Source organism: Amblyomma mixtum, chromosome 4, assembly GCF_055824585.1.
Source record: "Amblyomma mixtum isolate Tamu chromosome 4, ASM5582458v1, whole genome shotgun sequence".
Taxonomy (NCBI): domain Eukaryota; kingdom Metazoa; phylum Arthropoda; class Arachnida; order Ixodida; family Ixodidae; genus Amblyomma; species Amblyomma mixtum.
Window position 1 is genome coordinate 6,913,062 of NC_143015.1, and position 26,343 is coordinate 6,939,404.

The 26,343-nt window shown below is 45.6% G+C and overlaps 1 protein-coding gene and 2 long non-coding RNA genes across 5 annotated transcripts; 1 reads left to right on the forward strand and 2 right to left on the reverse strand.

Annotated features, from left to right (window-relative positions):
• Positions 1–5,732: 5,732 nt before the first annotated feature.
• Positions 5,733–7,139, reverse strand: LOC149345570 (uncharacterized). Its single transcript, XM_089585247.1, has one exon. It carries the CDS (start codon positions 7,137–7,139, stop codon positions 5,733–5,735), a length of 1,407 nt encoding a protein of 468 aa, XP_089441373.1.
• A 5,073-nt stretch (positions 7,140–12,212) lies between these two features.
• LOC149345571 (uncharacterized) lies at positions 12,213–14,447 on the reverse strand. Of its 3 annotated transcripts, XR_016292325.1 has the most exons (4): positions 14,243–14,441; positions 13,259–13,407; positions 12,956–13,120; positions 12,213–12,585 (listed from the first exon to the last, which is right to left on the reverse strand). It is a non-coding gene; the product is annotated as an uncharacterized LOC149345571 (long non-coding RNA). The 3 variants fall into 3 exon arrangements; XR_016292324.1 differs by having other exon boundaries at positions 12,213–13,120; positions 13,259–13,573; positions 14,243–14,447; XR_016292323.1 differs by having other exon boundaries at positions 12,213–13,120; positions 14,243–14,444.
• Positions 14,448–22,168: 7,721 nt separating this feature from the next.
• On the forward strand, positions 22,169–22,855 carry LOC149345572 (uncharacterized). The gene is made up of 2 exons (XR_016292019.1): positions 22,169–22,332; positions 22,730–22,855. It is a non-coding gene; the product is annotated as an uncharacterized LOC149345572 (long non-coding RNA).
• The last annotated feature ends 3,488 nt before the right edge of the window (positions 22,856–26,343 follow it).

Genomic DNA, 26,343 nt, shown 5'->3' on the forward strand with positions numbered 1-26,343 from the left:
GGCGTTTGGGTCTCCATTTCCCGCCCAGCTAGAGAAACTGGATCGCGATCACAGCAGCAAACGTAATATCCGAGCCCCAGTGGAGATCATCGAGAAGCTGGGTGGTGAATGCTGTGTGCCGAAGATACTAGGAGCACCTCTAAAAACACTGATTGGGGGTGTTATGCGGCAGCAGTCACTGAAATGGCCACCAAGCTTACGACGTGCTGCTGTCATTGCTGTTCCAGTTGTGTGTCTGTGTGTTCATGCATGTGCATGCATTCTGTGTAGGGAGTGACTAGTTGTGTGCATGTGTTTGTGTACTCTGGCTGGGCAAGCTGTGCCCGTCTGATTCAAAGGACAAGGCCACAGTCATCATCAGGCTGTCTCGACTCAGCTCTCCACTGTTCCACAGGGTTGAATGAATTATCATGCAGGATCTCAGAAGACTTGGCGTGCATAGAAATTTCATGGAGTGCAATTTCTAACTACATACAGGGCTTCGATGGCGCACTGCGCTCGATGCCGTTGTGATTCTTCAAGCTATTGAAAGCATAGAAGGTTCCCTGTGCCCGCCCCTCCAAATTGTTTTTTTTTGGGGGGTGGTTAGGAAGATTCCGTGACGCCTGCAAATACGAAAGACCTGAAGTGATCTGTAGCCAGACCGTTTGTCTGGCTTCCATTGGTTACTGTCACATAAAGCGAAGTGGATATCTGAGTGCATATGATTCTGTAAATAAGCTCTCCAGCAGTGCGGCCTAGAATAAAAGTCTCTCTATCCAGTCTTTGTTTTTGAAACGAAGGCAGCCTTTGACTGATCATTTGCGCATCCTCATGCGCTCACCAACCCCGACCGTGAATCTTGTCAACCGATCTTTCGGTCTTGAGCTGTCGCCTAGCAACAGTGACACCACATTAAGTTTGTTGTGTGTGAAATAAAATTGCTGTGACTGGAAGTTGAACCTGCAGCGGCGCGGAATTTGAACCTGCAGATCAGCTTCGCTGGCCAGTGCCCTAGAGCACTATGCTATTGCCAAAGCCGGATCCCGCCTCGTATTAATCTGCAATCGTCTTCATCAGCTTCCAGGCGCAAATAGATCGGATCACCTTAGCCTCGATAATGTACTTGCCAGACTTTCCGACGACCCAGCGAAGCAAAACCATGAGCCAATCAGGCTAAACACATGCTTTTGCTCGTCTATTCAGGTGAACTATGTGAAAACCTTACCTTTTTTCTTCTGTGTACACAATGCTTCGATCGTTATTTCTTGTCTGACAAAGTGAGAACTGCAGTTGGAAATGGTGCACTGCATATCTTGGTTGCACATATGAGGATGCATGCACTGATGTAAATTGTGTAAACCGGATGCAGATAGCTTTGGGTTCTGTTTTTCGAAATGCTCGAGCAGATTCTTGTAGGGTATCAACAAGGAAAAGCTGTGTACCACATTCTCCTAGTTTTGTCTTTGGAAGTTTTTTTTCTTTCTCGAGTCCTTTTCTATGATGATGAAAACATTTATTCAAAGCCACAATGCCTTAGTTGATGGGAAGGCTGATCGGGTCCCTAGTCCGGGACGCCGTTGGCAAAAGCCGCTGCCCGTGCTCTGGCGACGAGGGCTCGTTGTTCCTCGAGGTCCGAGCTGGACAGGGCCGCCTCCCAGCCCTCCCGCGTTGGCTGATTTATGATGTCAATGCTGCCATTTTTCTGACAAGCCCATACCATATGGTATATTGTTTTTTTCTGCTGTTGTTCAATCTACTCCTCCAATTTGAACCACTGGGTCAGCGGCCTTACCGCGGCACCTGGCTAGGGCGGTAGGAATTGAGTGAATGAGAAATTCATAAATCCTGAATTGCTGTGCATTGCACGTGCACCCTAAAGAACCCCACCCTATCGAAAAATCTCATATATATGTGTCATATGTGTCTGGTTCATACGAGATTATGGAATATGTGTCATATGTGTGATATGTGTCATATGTGTCTGTCATATGTGCCTGATTTACAATTATTGGGAAAGGAAATGGAAGGGCTGGGGTGGAATTATAAGGCAATTAACAATAAAATAGCTTCCATTGAAGTTAGTGAACTAAAGAAAGTAAAAAAAAATTCTGACGCCAAAAAAGACTACGGGAGGGACCGGATTCGAACCACTGACCTAGAGATCTACAGCTCACTACACTAACCACTACACCACGGCTTAATTTTTCTTTTCTTTATTGCATGGAAGAACATCCGTAGAAAGGAGGAAAACTTCAATCAGACTGGATCGCGTCTCAAGTTGCCGGGCTGATTAATAGGAGCCCGCCATTGCCCTAACTCAACACTGCATCCCCATCAAAACATCAAAATCCAGGGAGGCACACACATGCATCTAGGCACGGCAGCCAGCTTGGAGGTTCTTCGCATGCAGCATATACACTCCTCACCAAAGCACACTGTTCTCGAAAAACAGATTTGGACGATCTTGGTGGCTCGGCATGTCTGTCCATCATACGGCTTTTCCAAAGACTGAATAGTCCCATCAACATAAACAGATCATAAGGCACAACAGAGTTTTTGTCAACAGGCAGAAATCTAATAGTGTACGGTGTAATTTCAATGTCCTTCTTGAGAGTTCGTTGTAGTATGTCCCAAAAAAACATGGCATCACGGCACAGGATAAAACAATGATCAATTGTCTCAGGCACGTTACACAGACGGCAATTCACATTCCAAGGTACAAACATCCCCTTGTCATTAAGAAATGTCTTGACAGGCAGCGTCGCTGTGTGTAGTTTGAAAAAGAACGTTTTAGCGGCTGCCTGAATGCACATCCGCCTAACACGCTTTAGAACACTGATGTCCAAAGACCCCAGATAAGGCTGCCGATACAATGGTGTAGGGAACAAAGACTCAGTGAGAGCCTGGGTCATCTGTTTTCTCGAGAGGCTATACAGGTAATCTAAAGAGAAGCGCACAGTGAGGAAATTGAAAGTGTCAGCAACCTCCTTGAGGAATCCCCACAAAGTCCCCTCACGAGCCTGCACAGTCGGTACGAATAAGTAAGGCAAATGAAAACTAAGCCGCCTAATGAGCACAGCTACCAGAAACGGGTGGTTTGCCGATTTTAAAAAGAAAAAAACGGGAAACAAGTTGATGCACGAACAGGTGAACAAGACCCACTCCACCACCCTCTAAGGGAAGGAACAAGTTGTCACGCCTCATGGGCTCCCATTGAGAGCGCCAAACGAATGTTGCAAATATTCTGTGTATTGCTTGCACCTTCCTCCCCGCACAATGCAGGACTTGAAGGACATACGCGAGCTTTGCAAACAAAAATATGTTACAGACCTGTGCCCTCGCAAACACTGAGAGTTCCCTACCCATCCAAGCCTGTGTTTGCCGCCGTAGAGTTACAATTTGTGAATCCCAGTAGGCTGTACTGTTGCGAACTTGGTGCAGCGGAACGCCTAGGTACTCAAGAGGGCTACTGTCCCAGCATATGCCACCGAACTGGCTTGGCCTAGTTCCCCAATAACCCAACTAAAAGCCTTTGGATTTCTCTAAATTAAGAGCCGCGCCTGATACATCACAGAACTGTTTAGTCAGGTTTAGAGCCTCAAGTACACTCTTTTTGTCAGAACAAAAGAGGGCGACATCGTCAGCATAGGCTAAAACTTTAACTTCACATTGAGCCAGAGAGAAACCGCGGATAGCTGCGCTGTTAATTATACTGAGACAGAGGGGTTCCAGATATAGGGCAAACAACAATGGAGACAGTGGACATCCTTGACGAACAGATGCTTCTAGTGGTATTGGTTTCGTTAGCTCCTGATTAACAATAACCCTTGTATAGGAGTTCTTATAGCACAGCCTTATGCCTTTGAGCAAGACGTCACCAATATTTGCATACTCCAAGACCGCGAACAAGAAATCGTGCCGAACTTTATCAAAAGCCTTCGCCAAGTCAATTTGAATCAGAGCAACTTGGCCTGTCTCATCTGATATTGTCTCTAATACTGAACGTGCAATATGGATATGTGTTTGAATACTACGGCCTCTAATACCACAGACCTGATGCGAACCTATCAAGTCCATAATGACGAGCTGCAGACGACTGCTAAGAACCTTGGCAAAAATTTTGTAATCAACATTGCAGAGGGAAATTGGACGATATCCCTCAACAGTTTTCAACCGATTAGTATCTTTGCTTTTGGGAATTAATATTGTGTGCCCAGAATAGAAAGTGGGAGGCAGGACACCCACATCATAAGATGCTTGGAAAACTTCCATCAAAACAGGCACTAGGCAAGGCGAAAAAGTTTTATAGAATTCGCTAGTAATACCATCTGGCCCAGGAGATTTCTGGCTCTGCAGGGCAGAAATGGCTGATTGAATTTCATCCAAAGTGATAGATCCCTTCACTATAGCACACTTCTCATCGTCTAGTCGAGGGAAGTTTCCGAGTAAGGAACTATAATCGAAACCCTGATTTGGATCATCGCAACTACCAAACAGCTTTCGATAATAGTCGAAGAAAGCAGCAAGAATACCAGGCGCATCGCTGTATGTGCAATCACCATACTGAATTTCCAATATTTCCTTCGCAAGAGCATTCTCTCTTTCATCATTCAGGGCCCGACGAGAAGGTTGCTCATCAAGAAACCTTCGGGACCGAGATCGTATCAAGGCCCCCTTATATCTTTCTGTCGCAAATTGTTGAAGCTGTGCTTTTACGTTATTAATCTCTTCGAGATAGGCACCCGGGTTTACCCTCTCTAGCTCATGTAGCTCCGTTAGGGTGCGCCCAAGCTCACGAAGGTGGTGTCTCTTCAGGAAAGCGATTCTTGCTGAGGCCTCAATTGCCAAGTTTTTGATCTCCTGTTTAAACAAATCCCACTTTTGAAAAACGGACAGATCACGGCGTGACCATACGTCCTTCAAAAAAGTAGGTACAGCACGCTGAAAGATTTCGTCTGAGAGCAGACAGTTATTCATCTTCCACAACTCCCATCGAGGGTGAAGTACATGCCGAGTGTACCTCCCTATCTGAAGAGACACCATACAGTGGTCACTGAAGAAGATGGGGCGCACCCAGTAGCCAAACACACTTGCTAACACGTCTACAGAAACGTAAATTCTGTCAAGGCGAGCATTAGAGGAAAACTGAAAATGAGTGAAATGTATACAGTCGCCTTTTTCCTGTCCCACATCCACAAGACTATATTCAGAAACCAAGTCGGTAAGTAATGCAGCACTAGGGTCGTATCTCTTACATACCACTGATCGGTCCGCATCCCTACAAACGCAATTAAAATCTCCCAACAATTTAATTTTGCGGTCCGTGCACAAATGTTCAACTAATGACAGAAAGAAGAGCCTTCTCTCGCGCTGCTTTGTGGGGGCATAAACACAAATAATCCGCCACTGTACACCTGAAATTGTGAGATCACAACATATAAGTCGCCCCTCGTCATCTATGCAATAAGACAAGGCTGTCATCTCTAGCGTGTTCGCCAGGAATAGCATACAACCTCCTGATAAGCCTCTCGCGTGGCTAACAATAATGTTGTATTCCGACAAAAAAGGCTCGAGAGCAGCTGCTGTCTCTTCATCAGAGGACAACTTTGTTTCCTGGATAGCGGCCACACACACACTCCATTTCTTTAAGAGATGCCGTACCTGCTGTTGCCTCCTACGATTACGCATACCCCTAACGTTAAGGGCAGCGACTTGATATGCTGCGACGCTCGCCATTTTTGGTGCCAGTCTTAACAAACGAAATCCCCTGGAATGGGGTGGCCCGCCTCCAAATTGGCGGCCTCTCGGGCAGACATCGCCCTCCTCTTTAACGCCACCCTTCCCGTGGCCTCTACACATTGTGCCTTGTGATCAGCGCCATCGATACACACCTCCTCAGCTGCTGGACGTTTCAAAGGTGCGGTGCTGTCCATGTCTTCCTCTGAGACAGCCAAGGCCTCGGCCCACGAACCCGAGGGGAGCACATCACTCGCTGCCACACTGACAGCCGACAGAGAACCAGACACGCCAGAGACCGACGCCACACACGGCTCACCGTTACCCTCCAACGACGAAGCAGAATCAGCAACAGAGGAGGATCGGCGAGCATTCACTGGCTGTATTGCCTCGTCTGACTCCACAGGAGGCATATCCGGACGTTGACCTGTGGCGACGAGGTGTTCCTGTGCAGCAAGCACAGCAGTCTCTGTAGCACTCACAGGGGGGCCCGGGTCCGGCGGTTTTCGTTCTGGAGGCGCGGATGCTAGATGGCCAGTCGCTTCAGATTCCGTGTTGATTTGAGGTGTTGAAGTCTTCTGTTCCCCATCTATTCGATGCTCACGACTTAGTTCTCCGGTCGCGTCGACAACCTCAGACACATCCATGATGTGTTCTAATGCCACGTCATCTTCCCGTGACCACTGGCCTTGACGCAGCCTGTCAGCGTAACTCAAGACACAGTTCTCCGCATTATGGCCAAAGCGTCGGCACTGGGTGCACCGAGGCGTGCGACACTGGCGCCGTACATGCCCAACCCGGCTGCATCGGAGGCACAGTGGAGGTCTCCCTGGGATAAGGACTAATGCCTGCACTCCATAAACAGTAAGTGTGTGTGGGATTGTGCTTGCTGACACTCCATCCTTGAGTGTGAGAGAGATTTCACGGTTCGACGTTTCCATATGCTCCATCCCTGGGCACCGACACTTTTCACGCTGCACAGACTGAATCATGCCATAAGGCTCTAATGCTTCCACAATCCTCCGGTGCTCCATATAGCGGGGAAGCCAAAGGAGCTTAACCTTGACGTTCTTAGTATCCGGGTCAAACACCATGCACCGCAGTCCTTTGACAGGAAACTCCGCTTTGTTAACAAGCTTCTGTTTGGAGGAACTACTCTCGCAGGTAACCATCCACACGTGGCTCATTTGGTATTGACCAATGCACAAAATTTCCCGGAGATCCAATATCTGTGCGAGTGCGTCACGGAAGTCAGGTGCTCGGTACGGGCGACCCTTAAGGTCAGCATGCAGGAAAACGGTATTAAGGACAACATTACCGGTAGGCAATCGGGGAAGTACAACTTTGTACGAGTCCGTAGTGTCCTGAGACGTCGGTAGACCTCGGCCAACGGCCGATGCACTGCTTCCAGCAAGAAGCATGTTGAAGCACAGCCGCACAGAACGGCTTCTTCAACACCACGGCTTAATTTTTTTTCCTTTATTGCCTGGCTTTGGCGCATGACATTGCACAACAAAAATACATATAACGCTATATACATACGACACTGTCGTGGTCAGCCAGCACGAGACCGGCTTCGTCAGCTTAAAATTCCCGCAACATACACAACGGCTCTAGTCTTGAGAGCCACTCGGGAGGCTCCGCAGCTGCTTTTTGGATTGCAAGAAACCAGTCCATGCTTTCCCGAAAATAAATTCGGGCCGGCCGTGCGTCTTTGTCACAATGGTAGCCTGCCATTCTGGAGCGCCATATACAGTGGAGGCCCAAGTGCATTATGAGATCAAAAGGTGCCCCATCCTCATTATCAGTGCTTAAATAGCGAATTCCGTGCGCGTCAAGTGGTAGCTTTCTTTATGGTCCTTTGTAACACGTCCCAAAAATAAACCCCTAATTCCCAGCAATGCAAAAAAACATGGTCTATTGTTTCAGGCTGTTTACAAATTAAGCAGTTCGATCCCCACGGTAAAAATAAATCCTTTCCCTCTAGAAACTTTTTAACTGGTAACGTCCCGGTGTGTAACTTAAAAAAGAAAGTCTTTACTCCTGGTGGCACCTGCATTTTCTTCACCCTTTTTAAAACATCCCCTCCCGGGCCTCCACTGTACTAGGCCCTGTACATGGGCTCTGGGAAAACAATATCACAAAGATCATTGTACAACTTTTTCCTTTTACTTTTCCACAAATAATCGGTGGAAAAACGTGCCGACAGAAACCGAACGCTTGCCACAATCTCTTTGTAGTGTAATGCTGCGACTCGAACAATTAGTGTGAGCGGCCGGTCTTTGTTCAAGCGGTGCTGTTCAGCAGGCCAGCGTTCGTAAGCGCGCTCCAGAGCTTCGTCAGCTTCGTCTTCTATCTTCTTCGTCTCCTTCGTCGGCGCTAGCCGCTGGGGCAGGAAACCCCAACTCTCTTTATTACAGTAGTAACCAAAAGTTCCACCAGAGAGCTCTTCTGTGGATATCACAAACTCCGGCAGCAATCGCCGCAGCTGCACTTGGCACACGGTGCGCAAGAACGGGTCTGTGACGTCGCGAAAAAAACAAAAAAACGGTTCACCAGCTGCCTTAAAAAGAGGTGCCCTAGCCCTAGCCCCCCGTCTTTTACCCGCCGGAACAGGTTCGTTCTGCTACAACGTTCCCATTCGGACGCCCATATGAAAACTGCAAAAATCCTGTGTAGCTTCTGAACGTTCACACGCGAGCAATGCAAAACCTGCATCACATACCAGAGTTTGCTAATAAAAAAAGATTGCAGACTGTAGCTCCGGCGAAAATTGAAAGGCTGGTGCATTTCCATTTCCCAGCTCGGTCACGTGCGTCTTTAGTTTGCTCTTTCCAATACTCCTCGCTATCGCGATAAGCATCGAGCGGAACGCCCATATACTTGCCCGGGGTCGTCGCCCACGGTACGTTGGCGAAATGGTCCGGGTGGGATGGCCACCATCCATGCCAGAGCCCAAGGCACTTGGACCAGTTAACCCCGCTACCTGTGACTTCGCTGAACGCGCGTACACACCCGACAGCTTCACTTATGCTCCCCTGATCAACCGTAAATACTGCAACGCCATCTGCATAGGCCAGCAGCTTAACTTCAGCTGCTTGTAACCTAAAGCCATTAATACTATTGTTTTCTATGATTTTCATGCACAGCGTTTCGATGTAAATACAAAACAAGAGAGGGCTGAGGGGGCAGCCCTGACGCACCGAACGCTGCACGCTAATGGGGGCTCCCAGACTCTTGTTAACTATCAGTCTTGTCGTGCAGTTTCGATACGCCAGGGCTACACCCTTACGGATAACTGAACCGACGTTCACATGGTCTAAAACGGTAAACAAAATTTCATGGGAGACACAATCAAATGCCTTTTCGAGATCAATCTGAAGCATCGCTACTCGCCCATTGATGTCGTCACAGCTTTCAAGCACACTGCGCGCTTTGTGAATGTTGGAAAAAATTGAGCGCCCTTTGATTCCACATGTCTGGTGGGGTCCAACAATATCCGATATCACTGTCTGCAGTCTTCGCGCCAATACCTTCATAAAAATTTTGTAGTCCACATTAGTGAGTGCTATGGGTCGATACGCTGTAACCAATTGTAATTTCTCTATATCATCCGTTTTAGGTATGAGCACTGTATGGGAGATCCCAAAAGACGGAGGCAATACGTTTATTTCATAGGCTTCATTGAACATTGTACACAGCACTGGGGCAATTTCGTGCTTAAATTCTTTATAAAATGCCGCACTGAATCCATCTGGTCCTGGTGATTTTCCTAGGTTTAACTGATCTATCGCGTGCTCTACCTCGCTGTGAGTTATTGTTAGTTCCATTTTCTTTTTGCTTTCTTCGTCAAGCCGTGGCATTGCACCAAGAAACTGATGCGTAAAGGCTACTGCGTCTACAGGAGTCGATGAAAAAAGCCTCTGGTAGTATTCATTAAAGGCTTCTTTGATGTGGTCAGTGTCTGCCGATAAGATACCCCCCCCATTCTATTTTATCGATGTGATTTCTTTCAGCGCGCGCTTTTTCTAGACCAAGAGCACGTTTCGATGGCGCTTCGCCAGCAGCTGTGTCTTCCGCCCTTGCCCTCACTAGTGCTCCGCGATAACGCCGTTCTTCCATAAGCTCCATCTTTTGTTTTGTTTTCCTGACATCTTCTATCCATTTCCCAGGCTCTTTGCATTCCTGCTTCATCAGCGTTTGAAGCAGTGCCCTTAGCTCAGCTTCGTCTTGTTTTTCCTTATAACGAATACATGTCGCCCTTTCTATTGCTTTGATTTTTAAAGATTCTTTACTTAGCTCCCACTGTTGCCAAATCTTCAGATTCTTGCGCGGGTTTATTTTCCCTATTTCATCCTTTACTGCTCTGCAGTAGATTTCGTCGTGAAGAAGCGTGTTGTTTAGCTTCCGCATTTCCCATGAAGATGCCTTGCTTCGGTTCACACTTCCCAGGCAGCACTCAACTAAACAGTGGTCTGAGAAGGAGACTCCCACAACTTCATAATGGTTGCAATCAGGGGCAAGGTCGACTGATGCGTAAATGCGGTCCAGCCGTGCATGGCTTGAGCCCTGGAAATGAGTGAACTGCACTGTCCGCGCACCCTCAATAAGTTCAGCCACATCCTCAAGGTTTCCGTTCTCGATCATTCGCATCAACACTTCAGTGCTCCTGTCTCGAAACCCCCGGATGCTTGACCTATCGCGCGCATTAAGAACACAATTGAAGTCGCCTAATACAATGAGCCGCCTCTCCGTGCAAAGGCGCTCTTGGAGGCTTTGGAAAAAGGCAACCCTTTCCTCAACCACATTCGGCGCGTACACGGTAACAATGCGCCACTCATTGCCGTTCAGACAAAAATCAAGCGCAATACACCGGCCATACACACACGAAAAATAAGCCTGCACCTCTAGCCCCGGCATCTTCTTTACAAAAAGCACGCAGCCGGCCGATGTTCCCACTGCTTGACTGACGACAGCATAAAATCTAGTCGTGAAACGTCGCACCATGCTGTCCGTTCCTTCGTTGCCGTCCACTTTCGTCTCCTGCACGGCCAATACATCTATCTCGCGCTCCGTAATAAGTCGGTACACCTGACCTTGTTTTTTCCTTGCCGCCAGGCCCCTTACATTCATTGTAGCGACTCTAAAGGCGGAGGCGGGAGCCATTTTTACGCAAGAGGAAGGAACCAACAGCATGGTGCTTACCTTCCACGTCTAGCGCGCAGCTAGACGCCACTGTTGCCGCCGGTTGACACGGAAAACTACATCGTTATATTTGGATGACAAGACTTACGCTATGCTTCCCACTACTTTAGAATTCGACAGTTAGGTGCGAGGTCAAATGTTTATTTGTAAGGTTTAAGGAGCTGAACTACAGCCGATGGCACTTCCACTGATATTATGAATCTTGATGTGCTCTGTGATAAGCACTGAAAGATCTGATATTTGTATGTATTTTAATTTTCACAGCGCCTGCACCATTCATCGTAGTACTCTCATTGCGCACCTATTGTTAACTACAGTCGGAGCTCTTGCATGAAAATACCTGGCGTTATTCGCTCAACAGCTCAACTAAGCCCAGAAGGCAATATTTGCCTTCTAGCTGAACGTTTGTCCAAACACATTGGAAACGCCTAACGTCAAACTGTTTGGATAGGCGCTGTTTACAACAAGAGGGCACAAGCAGAGAATCAGGGAGAAAAATATTTGAAACAGGCCAGGAGTTTTTTTTATGCGTTGGTTGGGCACTTGTTAATCGCTTGTCCATCCCTTCTTTTCCGTGTGTTTCAAACAGCAAGGCCCACTCTATAAGATGCACTCATCAGCGGCTATCTGTTTCGCACGAGATTGATATAAGCTGATACGACGCATATCGGAGCTCTTGTGTACGCACGAGTGTCGCGTGTCAGTTGAGGTATGCCACACATGTAATAAGTGCATACAAGTCACATTTCCGTAGCGCGTGAGCTACTATATATGCAGTACATGTGTTCATCTGTGACATTTGTGACGCGTATGAGTTCGTACGTGACAGATATGAACTCGTATGAAGCATATGTGCTGATACGAGGCGCATTTGTCGACACATCCCACGAAACACAAAAAGCGCTAATAGACGTCTAAAAAATGTCTCGGAAAAAAAGCTTGACATCTAGAAGAAGTTTCACCTAAGCAGTTTTTTAGACTTAGACGTTTACTAGCCTTCTATTAGCTCTGCTAACGCTACGCTTGTATACGGCTAGAAAACTTCTGAGGTAGAACTTTTCTAGAATTTTTTTAGACGTTTTTTTTTTTTCCGAAATGGGTGCCTGTATTATTTTACGCATTTCAAGACTCATTTTAGTGCTGCCTTTAAACCCTCTAAAGCTTTAAAAATGTTATAGTTCATTTTTCTGGTATACACCACTAAAAAATGAACTCAAAACTGATTTGCAATGACCCGAACAATGAGCCCACATTACAAGGGATGTATGGCTGTAGTAATGAGCCATAAATGCATGTGCTAGCACACTTTTCAGTCACTGTGTTACTCTTTATTGAATCCAGTGCATATACACCCACACACAAAAAAGAAAAGGATCAGGAAATTAATGTTAGAAGCCACGGAGGAGGTAGCTTCACTGGTTTGGCTGACTTTACAACGGTAAGCACTTGGATGGCGGGAAAGTGTCGAGCAGCAACCAATTGTTAAATCAAAAATTCATTCGGCCCCGGGCCTTGTTCACAACGGATGCGTTGATGAGCAAGTTGCTGTGATGTGGATGGCACTGAAGAGCTCGCTAGGTGTTCCAAAAATCACTTTTCTTGCAAGGAGGATGCCAACTAGACGGTAACAAGGGGAAGTCAAATCCAGCTCTGTTCAGCAGCCTGCAGAAGGGAAAAATATTAGAGTAACCAAAAGCACAGTCAGTCAGGTGCATGTAGAATGGCCAATGAGGAGTCGGAAGCAAATAAGACCAGGAAATGGCAAGGAGTGACAGCACAGACAATAAAATAAGCTAATTAAAAACATAGATGCATATGGTGTCACTGCAAGTGGCATTTCAGCAGAGTGCTACGGCTCACCATAAACTCCAGAAGTCAATCACTGTGGAGGCCTTTAACAGAAGCAAAATCCAAACAGCGTGCATGGACACTGAAAGCCAAGCAGTCAATAGCAAGTGCACTGCCTTACTGTGATGCACACTGTACTCATAGAACCTCCTAAGCTGCATCTTGCAAACAGGCTTTCTCTTACCTGCAAGATGTGGCTGAATCAAAAGTGGTTGATGTTTTACATCCTGCACCGTCGCATGAAAACATAGCAGAGATGCTGCTGTCCTGGTAATGCCTGCATCACTTCAGTATACACCATAGATGTGTTAAATATTGGACCTTAACTTGACAGCCACACAGGGCACATCTGAAAGATAAGACAAATAAAAGTGCGTGTGTATAAGGTTCCTAACACTGCATTGCCAAAGAAGCCCTTTCTAATCTGTACGATGAAGCTCAAACAGTGGGCAAGAGATTACTTACACCACTGCAAGAGATTACTTACACCACTGCAAGAAGCATTAGTCCAGATTCCCACCTCAGAACTGAAACAATCTCCAGGCCAAGTCATCTGAACAACCAAGTACAAGGTGCTGCTATTAATTTGCGTGAAACTAGACCAGGTCCTTGCTCCTCCGGCCAACAGTTGGAGTTCTAAAGGACAAACAAATAATGGGGCTTGTGGAATGAACATTAGCAAAGAGCCTAGACCTATACAAGAAATCATGAAGTGAAAGAAAAGGTGTCAGCTGCAAAGCGTGCTTATCAAAACTTGAGTTGAGCAGGCAAGGAGGTCCTCTGAAAACCACTGTTGAACAGCCTGTACCCAAAACGAAATGCACACACTGAAGCAGGGACAACGCCAGCTGTGCACAGTGCAACGGTTTTCCAAAAAATAAAAGCTGCCATGCCTGCAAAGAGCCGTAGTACTTCACTGCACTGTCACACAGCCTGCACACATGCAGAGCAGCACCACTGAGTAAACTACCTTTGTGCCGGGGCTCTCAATCGCAATGAAATAAAAGCTTGACGCAGTTAAGATAACCAAAGCCTTTTTAACGCGAGTTTCACTGACGGCAATCACAGCAAGGAGAATTGGAGCACACAGGTGGCCAGATGAGAGTCCTTGGCAAGAATAAAACCCTGCCAGAATGCAATAGAGCACAGACTTTAATCAATGTGTAGGAAAAAATTCGCGCCTTATCAACGTACGCTTAAACAAAGCTGGTTGGTTTGAAGCTTTGTCACGTTCACCTTGTCATCGCCTTGGTAAAGAAAGCAACTCGCATGCGATAGCAGCCTAGCTGTATCCACTTAACAAGAGCTCAAATACATGCAAATGCCCTGTTTTAAAACATTCAACGCTGCACTTTGGTATGTAAAACACTGGCTGATACTGTTTTGTGATTTGTAAACCAAAGGTTCAATCAGGCGCGTTAGTGGCAAAGCCGACACTTTCACCACAGAAGAGAAATGGAAGGTTACTTACTTTTGCAGAAAACGAGGCTCACACCTCAGTGCAACACTGGTAGTAAACGATACCGCAGAAAAAAGGGAAAATGCGAACTGCAGCGGCGTGAAGTGCCAACCAGCGCGGAAAAAAGTGCGCACCGAAACGTACTACAACGTGCGCAGCACCCGCTTCTCGCGCGTAGCTATCGCTAGCCTCTGCAACGCCAAATGACTTAATGAAGTACTAAATTTCTAAACGTAAAAAATAAACAAATCATTAAAGGACCAAAAAGCAAATTGAATCTAATACTTTCATGTAAAACTAAGCACTTGCAGCTTCCACTAAGATTTTTTTCTGCTTTAAACGGTTAAAACCACTTTGGCAAACTATCCTGCATCGCCACCGTGCGGAGCGACACCAAGCAGCAAGCTGCGGCGTGACTACAGTGTAGCGTGACTCAAGAAAGATTGCCTCCAAGATACGCCGCCACGAAAAGATAGCGCGCGGGTGATCTGCGCGATAAACCGCGCGAGCGAGCTCGGCGAAGGCAGCGTGCGCTGCGCTGCGCCTGTCAATCCTCATGCTGCCGCCAGCTAGCCGAGGCGTAACAGAGGCGTTCGCAACATGAAACAAATTTTTTCACTCGCGTAACTACCATCGGCTTTCAGGGCCATTATATGTTACCTAAATCCAGCCTTACGAGTGGCGGGTTAGCTGCACTCGATGTGGAACGTGATTCGGGCTCCGTAGGATAAAACGCGCTTTCTGTGTTCGAATACAAAGAGCGGTCTTTGCACCGGCGCGCCTGCTCTTCGAAACGTCAAGCAGGAGAGCCATCTAATTTATGTGCCGTGATTTACAGCATGTTTAATCCACGGTGGCAACTCTGCTGATTACTGGCGCATCTCCTTGACGTGGTCTCAAGTTCCACGTGTTAGAAACAATTAAGTCTAGAAAACATCTGACTACAGAAGTTTCACAGAAGTTTCACAGCAAACGTCTGACTGCAGATGTTTAAGAGACGTCGCAGAGGAAACTTCTCCTTGTCGACATCTATGAGACGTTTGAACACAGCGCAAGACGTTTGTAGTCATTTGAAGCTGTTCCGAGACGTTCGTAAGACGTTTTGTGTTTCGTGGGATGGCTCATATGATGCCCATATGAGTCCATACGAGGCTCATATGTGGCACATATGAACTCGTATGAAGCCTATATGTGTTTATATGAGGCACATATACTGACACATATAACTAATATGGGTTGCATACGAGTTCATATGAGGCACATATACTGACACATATAACTCATATGGGCTGCATACGAGTTCATACGAGACACATATCTGACACATATAGCTCGTATGTAACACATATGGAATGATACGAGACACATATGAATTCATATGAGATTTTTCGCTAGGGCAGCTGGTCAAAATTAAACTGGTGTCCACCGCTATGGTGTTCCTAATAGCTAACGTGTCGCTGAGGGATGTTAAGTCACATAGTTTACAGTTTAATTTTTTTTCCCAGTTTCTAGGAAGCTCAAGTTTGTCTGATGAGGTTCCTAGGAGAGCAGGGACATTTTTACACACATTTGCGTTTAATTGTTATGTACGGTAGGTGACCATTGCTAGAGCACAAAACTGCATGGGAACACTTAATTTCCTCATCCTCATTATCCTTTGAAAGGATAGAGCAGACCAAAGAAAGCTCCTGGAACATCTGAGCTCTAAGGCACTTTAGCTGAGTCCAGGAGCCAAAAATACTGTGCTGGTATAACTTATTTCGCTGTTCTTATAGTCACTTCAATATGCCTGCAGTGCCAAATTTAAGAGAAGAACCTTGCTCGGTTGGCGGAAAGATTGTTGGGAAAGCTGGAGAAAAAGGCTACACCTTCCCCTCAGGGGTACCAGGAAGAGACACAAAAGAAGGTCGTGTCCATCTCGGTATCTGCGCGGTGTCTCTCATCATCTAAAAAAGATCGCAGCGCGGCACAATGTGCAGGTGGTGTTCTCCGCCAATCGTAAAGTTGGGAAAGTGTGTGCTGCAGTGAATGAGAAGCTGGAACCGACCTCTTCCGGAAAGGACGTTCAATTACATGCAGACAAGTTCATTAGTTGCAAAAAAGGGGTAGTGTGTAGGGTTCCTTTGTCATGCGGAAAGATATATTATAGTCAAACGGCTAGGTGCAGAAAAGTCAGATTGAAAGAGTGCAAAAATTCCCTTGGCAAGGAAAAAATCCCCTTTTTTAAACCTTGCGCTGCACTGCCGTGAATGCAAAGAACATGAAGATCATTCCTTGCCTGCCGGACTTGCATAATACGTTGATAGCATGCAAGAGCAGTAACCACATAGGCAGGGAAATTTTCGAAGCATATTGCATCGCTAAGAACTCTGACACGTATGGCAAAACCATCCCTGCTTTGCAGGGAAACGAGATAGCGTTCCTTGTTAAGCGCCTTTCCTCTGCAGTGTAATCCTTGATGTTTTTCTGTATTTTTTTTAAGCTTCGCGCGTTTTCACCTTATTTATTTCCCGAGTATTCCTTTAAACCTTCAGTTGGTAGACAGCGTCCGTGTCACCTTCTCTTTCATTGGTCCTTTGTTTTGGGCTGGTCTTCAAGATGAACTATGTCCAACTCGCCCAATACAGCGTGCTGGCAAATTTAAAGCAGCAACAATTTGGCTGCAAAAGCGATCTTTTGTTGTCGGGTTCAGCCCAAATTTACTTAAACTCGGTGCCTTCAGGGAAACATCAACAACCTACCAGCCTATGAACACGCAGCAAATTTTTATGTTGAAGAAGTGTTGATGTCTATAAAACGAAAATGTCTAAGTGCACAATACCATTTTTCAATTGCTGTGTAAAAAATAATCATGTGATGTGACAAAAATAAAACGCTGTTTTTTTTTAAATTTAGTTCGACGCCCCTTCCTAAAACAAAAATCACATTTGGCATGAAAAGTTGTTACATATATGGACATGGGCCAAGCAGAGGCAGACTTATGGGTCACTCTTGGAGGAGGTGGTTTGGGCAATCCCGTTTGGACAATCTATTTATGGTGTTTTTTTTTTGTCTAAAAAATGGAGTTCAGTTTGGTTTGCCTATGTAAAATTTCTTGCTTGGGAAAGAGTTTCCTCTCCATCCAGGCATACATCCGCCCCTGGAGCCGAGTTTATGTGAACAGAGGCAGTTATGACAGTTTGACAATTTTGGGCATCAGCAGCACCCTTTAGCTCAGGTCACTTCCACCTTCTAACATATTGTGTTAACTGTGGCGGGGACCATCCAGCTTATTCTTGTCCATGTTTAGTGTGGAAAAAGGAAGACAATACCATACGGCTGAAAGTCAGAGAAAATGTTTAATTTTCTTAAGCATGCACATGCATATGAGACAATGTTCAAAACGTGCCTTCGAATAAAGTGGGCCAGGGAGTCGCACTTTAATTGAGATGAGTAGTGAAGTGCAGTTGGCAAATATACTGAACTGAGCCTTTTATCTAGTGGGTGGAATTTGAATTAAGGTCAGTGCAGTGAAGCATGGACAGTAAATCTACAGGGTAACGGTAATGGGTATGAGGAGATCCTAATCGCTTAATGAGGAAGTAGGAGTTAAGGAAATGCTAGCTGAAATCAAGGAAATGAGCACAGCGAGTAATGTGGACTACCCAGCAAACCACAAACCTCCCATAGATATCCATATTAAGTCTGAACGTCTATGTACCAAAGCAAAATCTCTCAGACGTATTATCTACCAACCATTTTTCGTGGAAAAGCTGGAGACGTACCCACGACATTATATCTGCCTTAACCTAGACTCCTCGTAGATATTACTTGTCACGTCCGGGGTATGTAAGTGAGATATATAATTTAAGAATTCCATATTTTTCAATCGTTCGATATTTCGTGTTGCCTTACAGCATTTAAAGTTGGAAATCGCCGTTGACTACAAATTGGAGGCGTGACCAGCGCTGCCTGTGTTTTTGTGTTTTTTCGTGCTCGCTTCACGGCAACATTATCCTGCCTAGAAAGAAGAAAAATACGGGAAGTAGTAAAGACAAATCTGAATGCACACGCATCAGGTTTCTGACTCAACTGTACGCAGTTGGTTTGAAATGCCAGTCACTTTGGTCAGGATTCGCATTGTTATTTCATTACTATTCTTACATTCAATTTATACCTTGTGCTACAGCCTGCAAGCTGTCTCAACCACACTGAAAAGTATGGACACACTAAAAAACTTTTCTTGTTATTTAGCAGCCAGGACGAATAACCATTTTTTCTGATTAAGCATGTTTTATTCAACTTATCCAACTATTTAAAGTACAAAAATTGGTTCAGTTCAATTTTTGGGAGTTATTTTTTCTCAAAAATGTGTTAAATCTGCTAATCGCGCTAGCAATGATTACTAACTATTGGAATGTTGAACTGAGGAAAGCTTAGGCATTTGTGTAGCTGAATGTGTGACCTCATATTTCTTAAGAATAAACTTCTTGCGTCCCGCTTTTTATCATCATGTCAACACTGTAATCATGTCCACTGCAGGCCAAAAATTTTTTCAGTTAACCCTGTGCCAGCGGCGGCCCCCTTATCCCAGCAAACTGCCGAACCTCATCTGCCCACCTGCCCTGATCCTCTCTGCTGTGCTTGCATTCTCTCTGAATCCAGCCCGTTACCCTAATGATAATTGGTTATCTTGCCTTCATGCTACATACGCTGCCCATATGCCTGTTCTGTGCCGCTGACAGGCGGCGGCGGGGAAAGCGCGGTGAATTGTCTACGCCGCCATCGCGTTGTAGTTCGTATCGTATTTTATCAATAATAGCGCAAACTGCGCATGGCGATTGCAGCTGTGAAAAAAAGTAATATGCTACAATTTAAAAATTATTAACTTATTTTTCGTGCCACAGCAAGCCTGCTAATAAGTACAAAAAAGAGACGATACAAAATATGTGTCAGTTTCGCACACTCCGCACGAGGCTAGGTTCAGCCATGGCGGCAGTGGTAGAGCGCACGGCGTGTGCGATTTCTCATCGTGTTCCGTGGGAACGTTGTGTTTGAAGAACCTCGACACAGAATTAATTATTCCCTTATTATTGCTGGCGAGATTTTTCAACCGTTTTTCCTTGATGAAGCTGAAGGAAGACAGTTTGCTTGCTTTTACTACTCGGTGAAGTGGACCCGTCAGTACGAATTAGGACTATAAGTCGTTTTCACCGGCTGGAATCGTGACCTTTCCTGGTGCGCACTCAGTCTCAGTTTACTCATCGAAGTGTATTTTATGCTATTTTTGCGTTCGTAATGAAAAAATTCTAACGCATTTATCGGCACGTTATATTTTTACGCTCACTCGTTTGGCTGTTCTGCCAAACTCGCTGTGTATTGAAACAAAGGCTGGTGATGTATGCAACTGGCCTCTACTACCGAAATGTGGGCATGCGTTCGGATGGTGTGCCGAAGTGCGTGTGCAAGCACACTCTGCTCGGCACGGCTGCCTTTTAGTGCTGCAAGGGCAACCTTTGACGCTTCATAGACTTGCGTCGGTAAAAGTGGCGTAAATTACTGGGTTTGTTTGTTGTGGTTGCTGTGCTATTCACTTGTCACCTATAAAAGTGAACAATTATGCTTTCCTTTGCAGCAACCCTGACTTATTGGGCTCGGCAGAAGAGTATTGATGCCACCGCAGCTGTAAACCTGACGATTATGCTCAACGAGAAGATTCAGTGAAAGCGCCGAGCGCAATAAAACACTGACACACTCGGAAGTCATCTGCAGTGTTTTGGGCTCCCGTGATGGCCATGTACTCGCTTACTCAGCTGTATTTGAGCTAGCTGGAGTGCTTGGACGTCCCGACGACTCCATAGGGAAGTCTGTGGCTGGGATGCAGTAGGTCTCCGTTCCATCTGGAATTGTAACAGGTGTCAGCTGCATCTCGTATTGCAGCTGGTTCCAGTCGCAACTGGTTAAGGAACAAATTTCCAGTTGCAACAACTGGAACTTTGTCCCTTAAAACAGTTAGACTGGAACCAGTTAGAAATTTTCACCTGGGTATTGATCTATGTAAGTCATATTCTCTTTATATAGATGTCTAGACTATGTAGACTGGGCGTACTTACATGTTCACAAATATCTGATAAATGTCGAGCGTGATGTCTGCAGTACGTACTTACAACGTGAACTGGACCCCAATTTTCATGTTGTAGGTACGTAGATTTTTCGTAAATGGTACTAAAATGGATGTCTAATTGAGGTGTCTAATGTCCAGCGTAAATATCTCGCGGTTGTCTATGTGACGTTTTATGGTTCACTGGGTACGGATAACTGATGTTCCACTATGATAAAGGAACGGATTCCGAGGCAAGGCAGGCATAGCAGAGAGTGAGGTGGGCAGATAAGATAAGGGAGATTGCAAGGATAAGGTGGCCACATCTAGAGGAGGAGGACATGGTTAATAGGAGGGATATTGGAGAGGACTTCATCTTCCAATGGATGGAACTCTCGCCAAGCGAAATGACATCAGATGCTTCTAAGGATTAAAGTTATGTGCCTACCCAGCAAACCACAAACCTCCCATAGATGTCCAGATTAAGTCTGAACGTCTATGTACCAAACCAAAATCTCTCAGACGTCTTATCTACCAACCTTTTTTCGTGGAAAAGCTGCAGACGTACCCACGACATCATATCTGCCTTAACCTAGACTTCTCGTAGATATTACTTGTCACGTCCTGGGTATGTAAGCGAGATATATAATTTAAGAATTCCATATTTTTCAATCGTTCGATATTTCGTGTTGCCTTACTGCATTTAAAGTTTGAAATCGCTGTTGACTACAAATTGGAGGCATGATCAGCGCTGCCTGTGTTTTTGTGTTTTTTCGTGCTCGATTCACGGCAACATTATCCTGCCTAGAAAGAAGAAAAATATGGGAAGTAGTAAAGACAAATCTGAATGCACACGCATCAGGTTTCTGACTCAACTGTACGCAGTTGGTTTGAAATGCCAGTCACTTTGGTCAGGATTCGCATTGTTATTTCATTACTATTCTTACATTCAATTTATACCTTGTGCTACAGCCTGCAAGCTATCTCAACCACACTGAAAAGTGAGGACACACTAAAAAACTTGTTTGTTATTTAGCAGCCAGGACTATATAATAACCATTTTTTCTGATTAAGCATGTTTTATTCAACTTATCCAACTATTTAAAATACAAGAATTGGTTCAGTTCAATTTTTGGGAGTTATTTTTTTTTCAAAAATGTCTTAAATGTGCTAATCGCGCTAGCAATGATAACTATTGGAATGTTGAACTGAGGAAAGCTTAGGCATTTGTGTAGCTGAATGTGCGACCTCATATTTCTTGAGAATAAACTTCTTGAGTCCCGCTTTTTATCATCATGTCAACACTGTAATCATGTCCACTGCCGGCCAAAAATTTCTCCGTTAACCCTGTGCCAGCGGCGGCCCCCTTATCCCAGCAAACTTCCGAACCTCATCTACCCACCTGCCCTGATCCTCTCTGCTGTGCTTGCATTCTCTCTGAATCCAGCCCGTTACCCTAATGATAATTGGTCATCTTGCCTTCATGCTACATGCGCTGCCCATATGCCTGTTCTATGCTGCGGACAGGCGGCGGCGGGGAAAGTGCGGTGAATTGTCTAAGCCGCCATCGCGTTGTAGTTCGTATCGTATTTTATCAATCATAGCGCAAACTGCGCATGGCGATTGCAGCTGTGAAAAAAAGTAATATGCTACAATTTAAAAATAATTAACTTATTTTTCATGCCACACCAAGCCTGCTACTAAGTACAAAAAAGAGACGATACAAAATATGTGACAGTTTCGCACATCCGCACGAGGCTAGGTTCAGCCATGGCGGCAGTGGTAGAGCGCAGCGCGTGTACGTGCGATTTCAATCGTGTTCCGTGGGAACATTGTGTTTGAAGAACCTTGACACAGAATTAATTATTCCCTTATTATTGCTGGCGAGATTGTTCAACCGTTCTTTCCTTGATGGAGCTGAAGGAAGACAGTTTGCTTGCTTTTACTACTCGGCGAAGTGGACCCGTCAGTACGAATTAGGACTACAAGTCGTTTTCACCGGCTGGGATCGTGACCTTTCTTGGTGCGTACTCAGTCTCAGTTTACTCATTGAAGTGTATTTTATGCTATTTTTGCGTTCGTAATGAAGAAATTCTAACGCATTTATAGGCACGTTATATTTTTACGCTCACTCGTTTGGCTGTTTTGCCAAACTCGCTGTGTATTGAAACAAAGGCTGGTGATGTATGCAACTGGCCTCTACTACCGAAATGTGGGCATGCGTTCGGATGGTGTGCCGAAGTGCGTGTGCAAGCACACTCCGCTCAGCACGACTGCCTTTTAGTGCTGCAAGGGCAACCTTTCACGCTTCATAGACTTGCGTCGGTAAAAGTGGCGTAAATTACTGGGTTTGTTTGTTGTGGTTGCTGTGCCATTCTCTTGTCACCTGTAAAAGTGAACAATTATGCTTTCTTTTGCAGCAACCCTGGCCTATTGGGCTCGGCTGAAGAGTATTGATGCCACCGCAGCTGTTAACCTGACGATTATGCTCAACGAGAAGATTCAGTGAAAGCGCCGAGCGCAATAAAATACTGACGCACTAGGAAGTCATCTGCAGTGTTTTGGGCTCCCATGATGGCCATGTACTCGCTTACTCAACTGTATTTGAGCTAGCTGGAGTGCTTGGACGTCCCGACGACTCCATAGGGAAGTCTGTGGCTGGGCTGCAGTAGGTCTCCATTCCATCTGGAATTGTAACAGGTGTCAGCTGCATCTCGTATTGCAGCTGGTTCCAGTCTGGAAATGTGTCTCTTAAAACAGTAGGACTGGAACCAGTTAGAAATTTTCACCTGGATATTGATCTATGTATAGTCATATTCTCTTTATATAGACGTCTAGGCTACGTAGACTGGGCGTACTTACATGTTCACAAATATCTGATAAATGTAGAGCGTGATGTCTGCAGTACGTACCTACAACGTGAACTGGACCCCAATTTTCATGTTGTAGGTACGTAGATTTTTCGTAAACGGTACTAATATGGATGTCTAATGGAGGTGTCTAATGTCCAGCGTAAATATCTTGCTGATGTCTATGGTACGTTTTATGGTTTACTGGGTAGGAAAGGCATGCTTCCTTGAGCTAGCTTTACTCTTTAGCAATGGAGGCTCTGGGAAGCAGATGATTGCAAGATCAGCATTTTATTGGCACAAATATAACATGTTTCATAACTGAAGCCAAATTTGACATTGAAAGGGCAAGTGTATAGGTTTCAGGAATCGACGACCTTAAAGGCGTCGAATGTGTGAATCTTGAAGGCAAAGCATGCCAAGTTCTTTCGGGCTAGAATTCGAAATGGTGATGTAAATGCTGTCTGAAATTCCAGTGGCCTTCAAGCTTCTCCGCAGCGCATAGCGCCAAGCAGGCGGGGCGCATCATGACGTCATCGAAGGTACTGGTACATTTTCAATGCATAAACGCTTGTTTTCAAGGGGAAAAAATCCAACATCATCAAAGACAAGGTCGCCTACGATTGTTCGGAAGCATCCAACGAGGCACGGTAAGGTGTGATCGACGAGAGCAAAAATTTCAAATATTGCCTCACATGACATCACACCACCTTCTCTGCACTCCTCCGGTGTTGTGAGGAAAAGTCTAAAACTTAATCTTTGATTATGTCAATATTTGAAATGCTGATGCCAAAACTGTTGGCATGCTTTACCTACTGCTTGTATAGATTTAAATCCTTGAGTAGTGTGGAATCCTCAAAACGGGGTGCGTCCTTTAAGACCACAAATATATCAAGCACAATTATGAGTGTACTCTAAACACAATATGAATGCTATGCTTACAAAAGAGTCTACATGTTTCACATTGTTTGGTAAGCACGTCAGAATACTTTATAATTTTATATGAAAATCGTACCACAACCCTGTATCAATCTGATGCTTGCCATTATCGGCAGCAAGAGCAGTATTAATTTATAAAACTACTAAGCCATTTGTATCAGACGTGCTGCGTTATGGCAGGACAATTAAGTAAGATTTAAAGGGACAGTGAGGAGAGATCTATTGATATTTTTTAAAAAGCAAAATCCGATAGTTCGGCATTTCATGGCTTTGTCGCCACTTGGCCGGCAGTGAAAGATGCATTTACAGGGTCTGTTCTGAGAGTAGTAGGACTGGTTTTTTCCTGGGCGAACGGGCGTACGAGAGGTGGTCTACGCGTGCACGATCGTTGAAGGGGAATATTGGGAATGCTGGGGAAAATCGGCAGTCGGCTCTCGGCCGTTGAAGAGAGGAGGTCGCTTGTACTGTGAACCCCTATCGAAACGTCTCGTCACGCAGGATCATCGAGCGTTTACTGGATCAGCGATACGCGATCAAATTTTGAGTAAATCTTGGTAAAACGGGCAAAGAGACTCACAACATGATTAAGGAGGCCTACGGTGACGCTTCCATGGGTAGATCAGGTGTTTTTTGAGTGGCACAACCTGTTCCGAGAAGGTAAGGAAAGAGTGGAGGAAGACGACCGCTCCAGACGCCCTTCGACCAGCAAGACCAACGAAAATGTGTAGCGAGTGAAACATTTACTTAACAATGATAGTAGAATGAGTATCAGAATGATTGCTGATGACTTGAGCCTTCCTCAAACCCAAGTTTTTGAGATCGTGACAGAAAACTTATCCATGAAGAAAGCGTGCGCGAAGTTGGTGCCGGGACTGTTGTCAGAGGAGTAAAAGGCCAACCGGTAGGATCTTCTTTATCTTGTGAATGAGGACCCCGATTTTTTGCCCAGCACAAGGCGGCAACGCTGTCTCAGCCCCCCTACAGTCTCGACTTGGCCCCACCGGACTTTTTTCTATTCCAGAGAATAAAATCGACGCTCAAGGGGAAACATCATGGATCGGTAGAGGTGGTTCAACAGGCCGTGACGAGGGAGCTAAACAGCATTCGCAACAGTTCTCGCAAATAGACACCTTTAGCATACCGTGTACCTTGTTACCGTTAGCGGAATACTGGGAGTCCACCTACCGCTGGTGAGCAGGCGGTGATTGGTACCGATGCTGCAGGCGTGCGCGTAGCTGCCGGGTACGTGGAGGCATCTGGCGACGTCAAGGAGAATTGCGCATGCATTGGCTGCGGCTCAGTGATTCGCGGCTCTCGTGTCTTAGTGTTGCTAGAACAAGGGCGTCCGCAGAATTTTTTGCAGGGGGGGGGGCCCCATTGGTTGTTGGCGCCGGAGGGGGGGGGGTATGTTCGTAGCAAAAAGGCACTATTTGCGGAGTAAATTTATTTATTTATATACAAATAAAATAAATAAGTAAAATACACACATGAAAGAAAAATTACAAACAGCAAATTAAAGCGAGGCTAGGAGAGATACATTGGAGTTTATCAACGAAGAAACAATTAAAATTAATAAAAATGCAAAAAGATACTATCACTTCGTGGAGAAGAGTGCTCAGTCTTGCTGCATACGGGTTCTCGACACACCCGGATTGATGACCAGCACACAGCACAATATGTTCACAAACACGCAACGACAGTCACTCAGTCAGTCTTCCTTGAACAGAAACTGTAGACGCCTCGGATTTTTCTGGGCGAATTGCGTGATGACACAGGTGATAAATTCATTTCTGTGCTTCATTACACGCTCTCGGTGCACACTCATCATACAAAGGCCGTCCAGTCTGTCGTTTGTCATCGTTGAGCGTAGCCACGTTTTCACTCTCCTCATTGTACTGAAGGAGCGTTCGACCGTACAGGTAGTAACTGGCAAAGCCAGAGCCACCTCAATGGCTTTTGCAACACCAGGGAAGAATGTCTTGGCCTGATGTAGAAGCTCGCAGTAAGTTATTTCTGATGGGTCCCCAGTTTTGTTGCACCACATCTCGTACCAAGAGATGGCCTCTTCCTTGAAGTTGTCGATGCCGTAAAAGCACTGGAGTTCTTCGGCGAGAACAGCGAACTCAACACGGCTCAAGTGCTTCATTTTTGATGGATGCAGCTGGAGAAGTTTGAAGCTCCTCTCATTGCTTTCAGAAAAGCGCCGAGCTAAAGAAGCAGTGAGGGAGTCCAAGTACGGCACATAT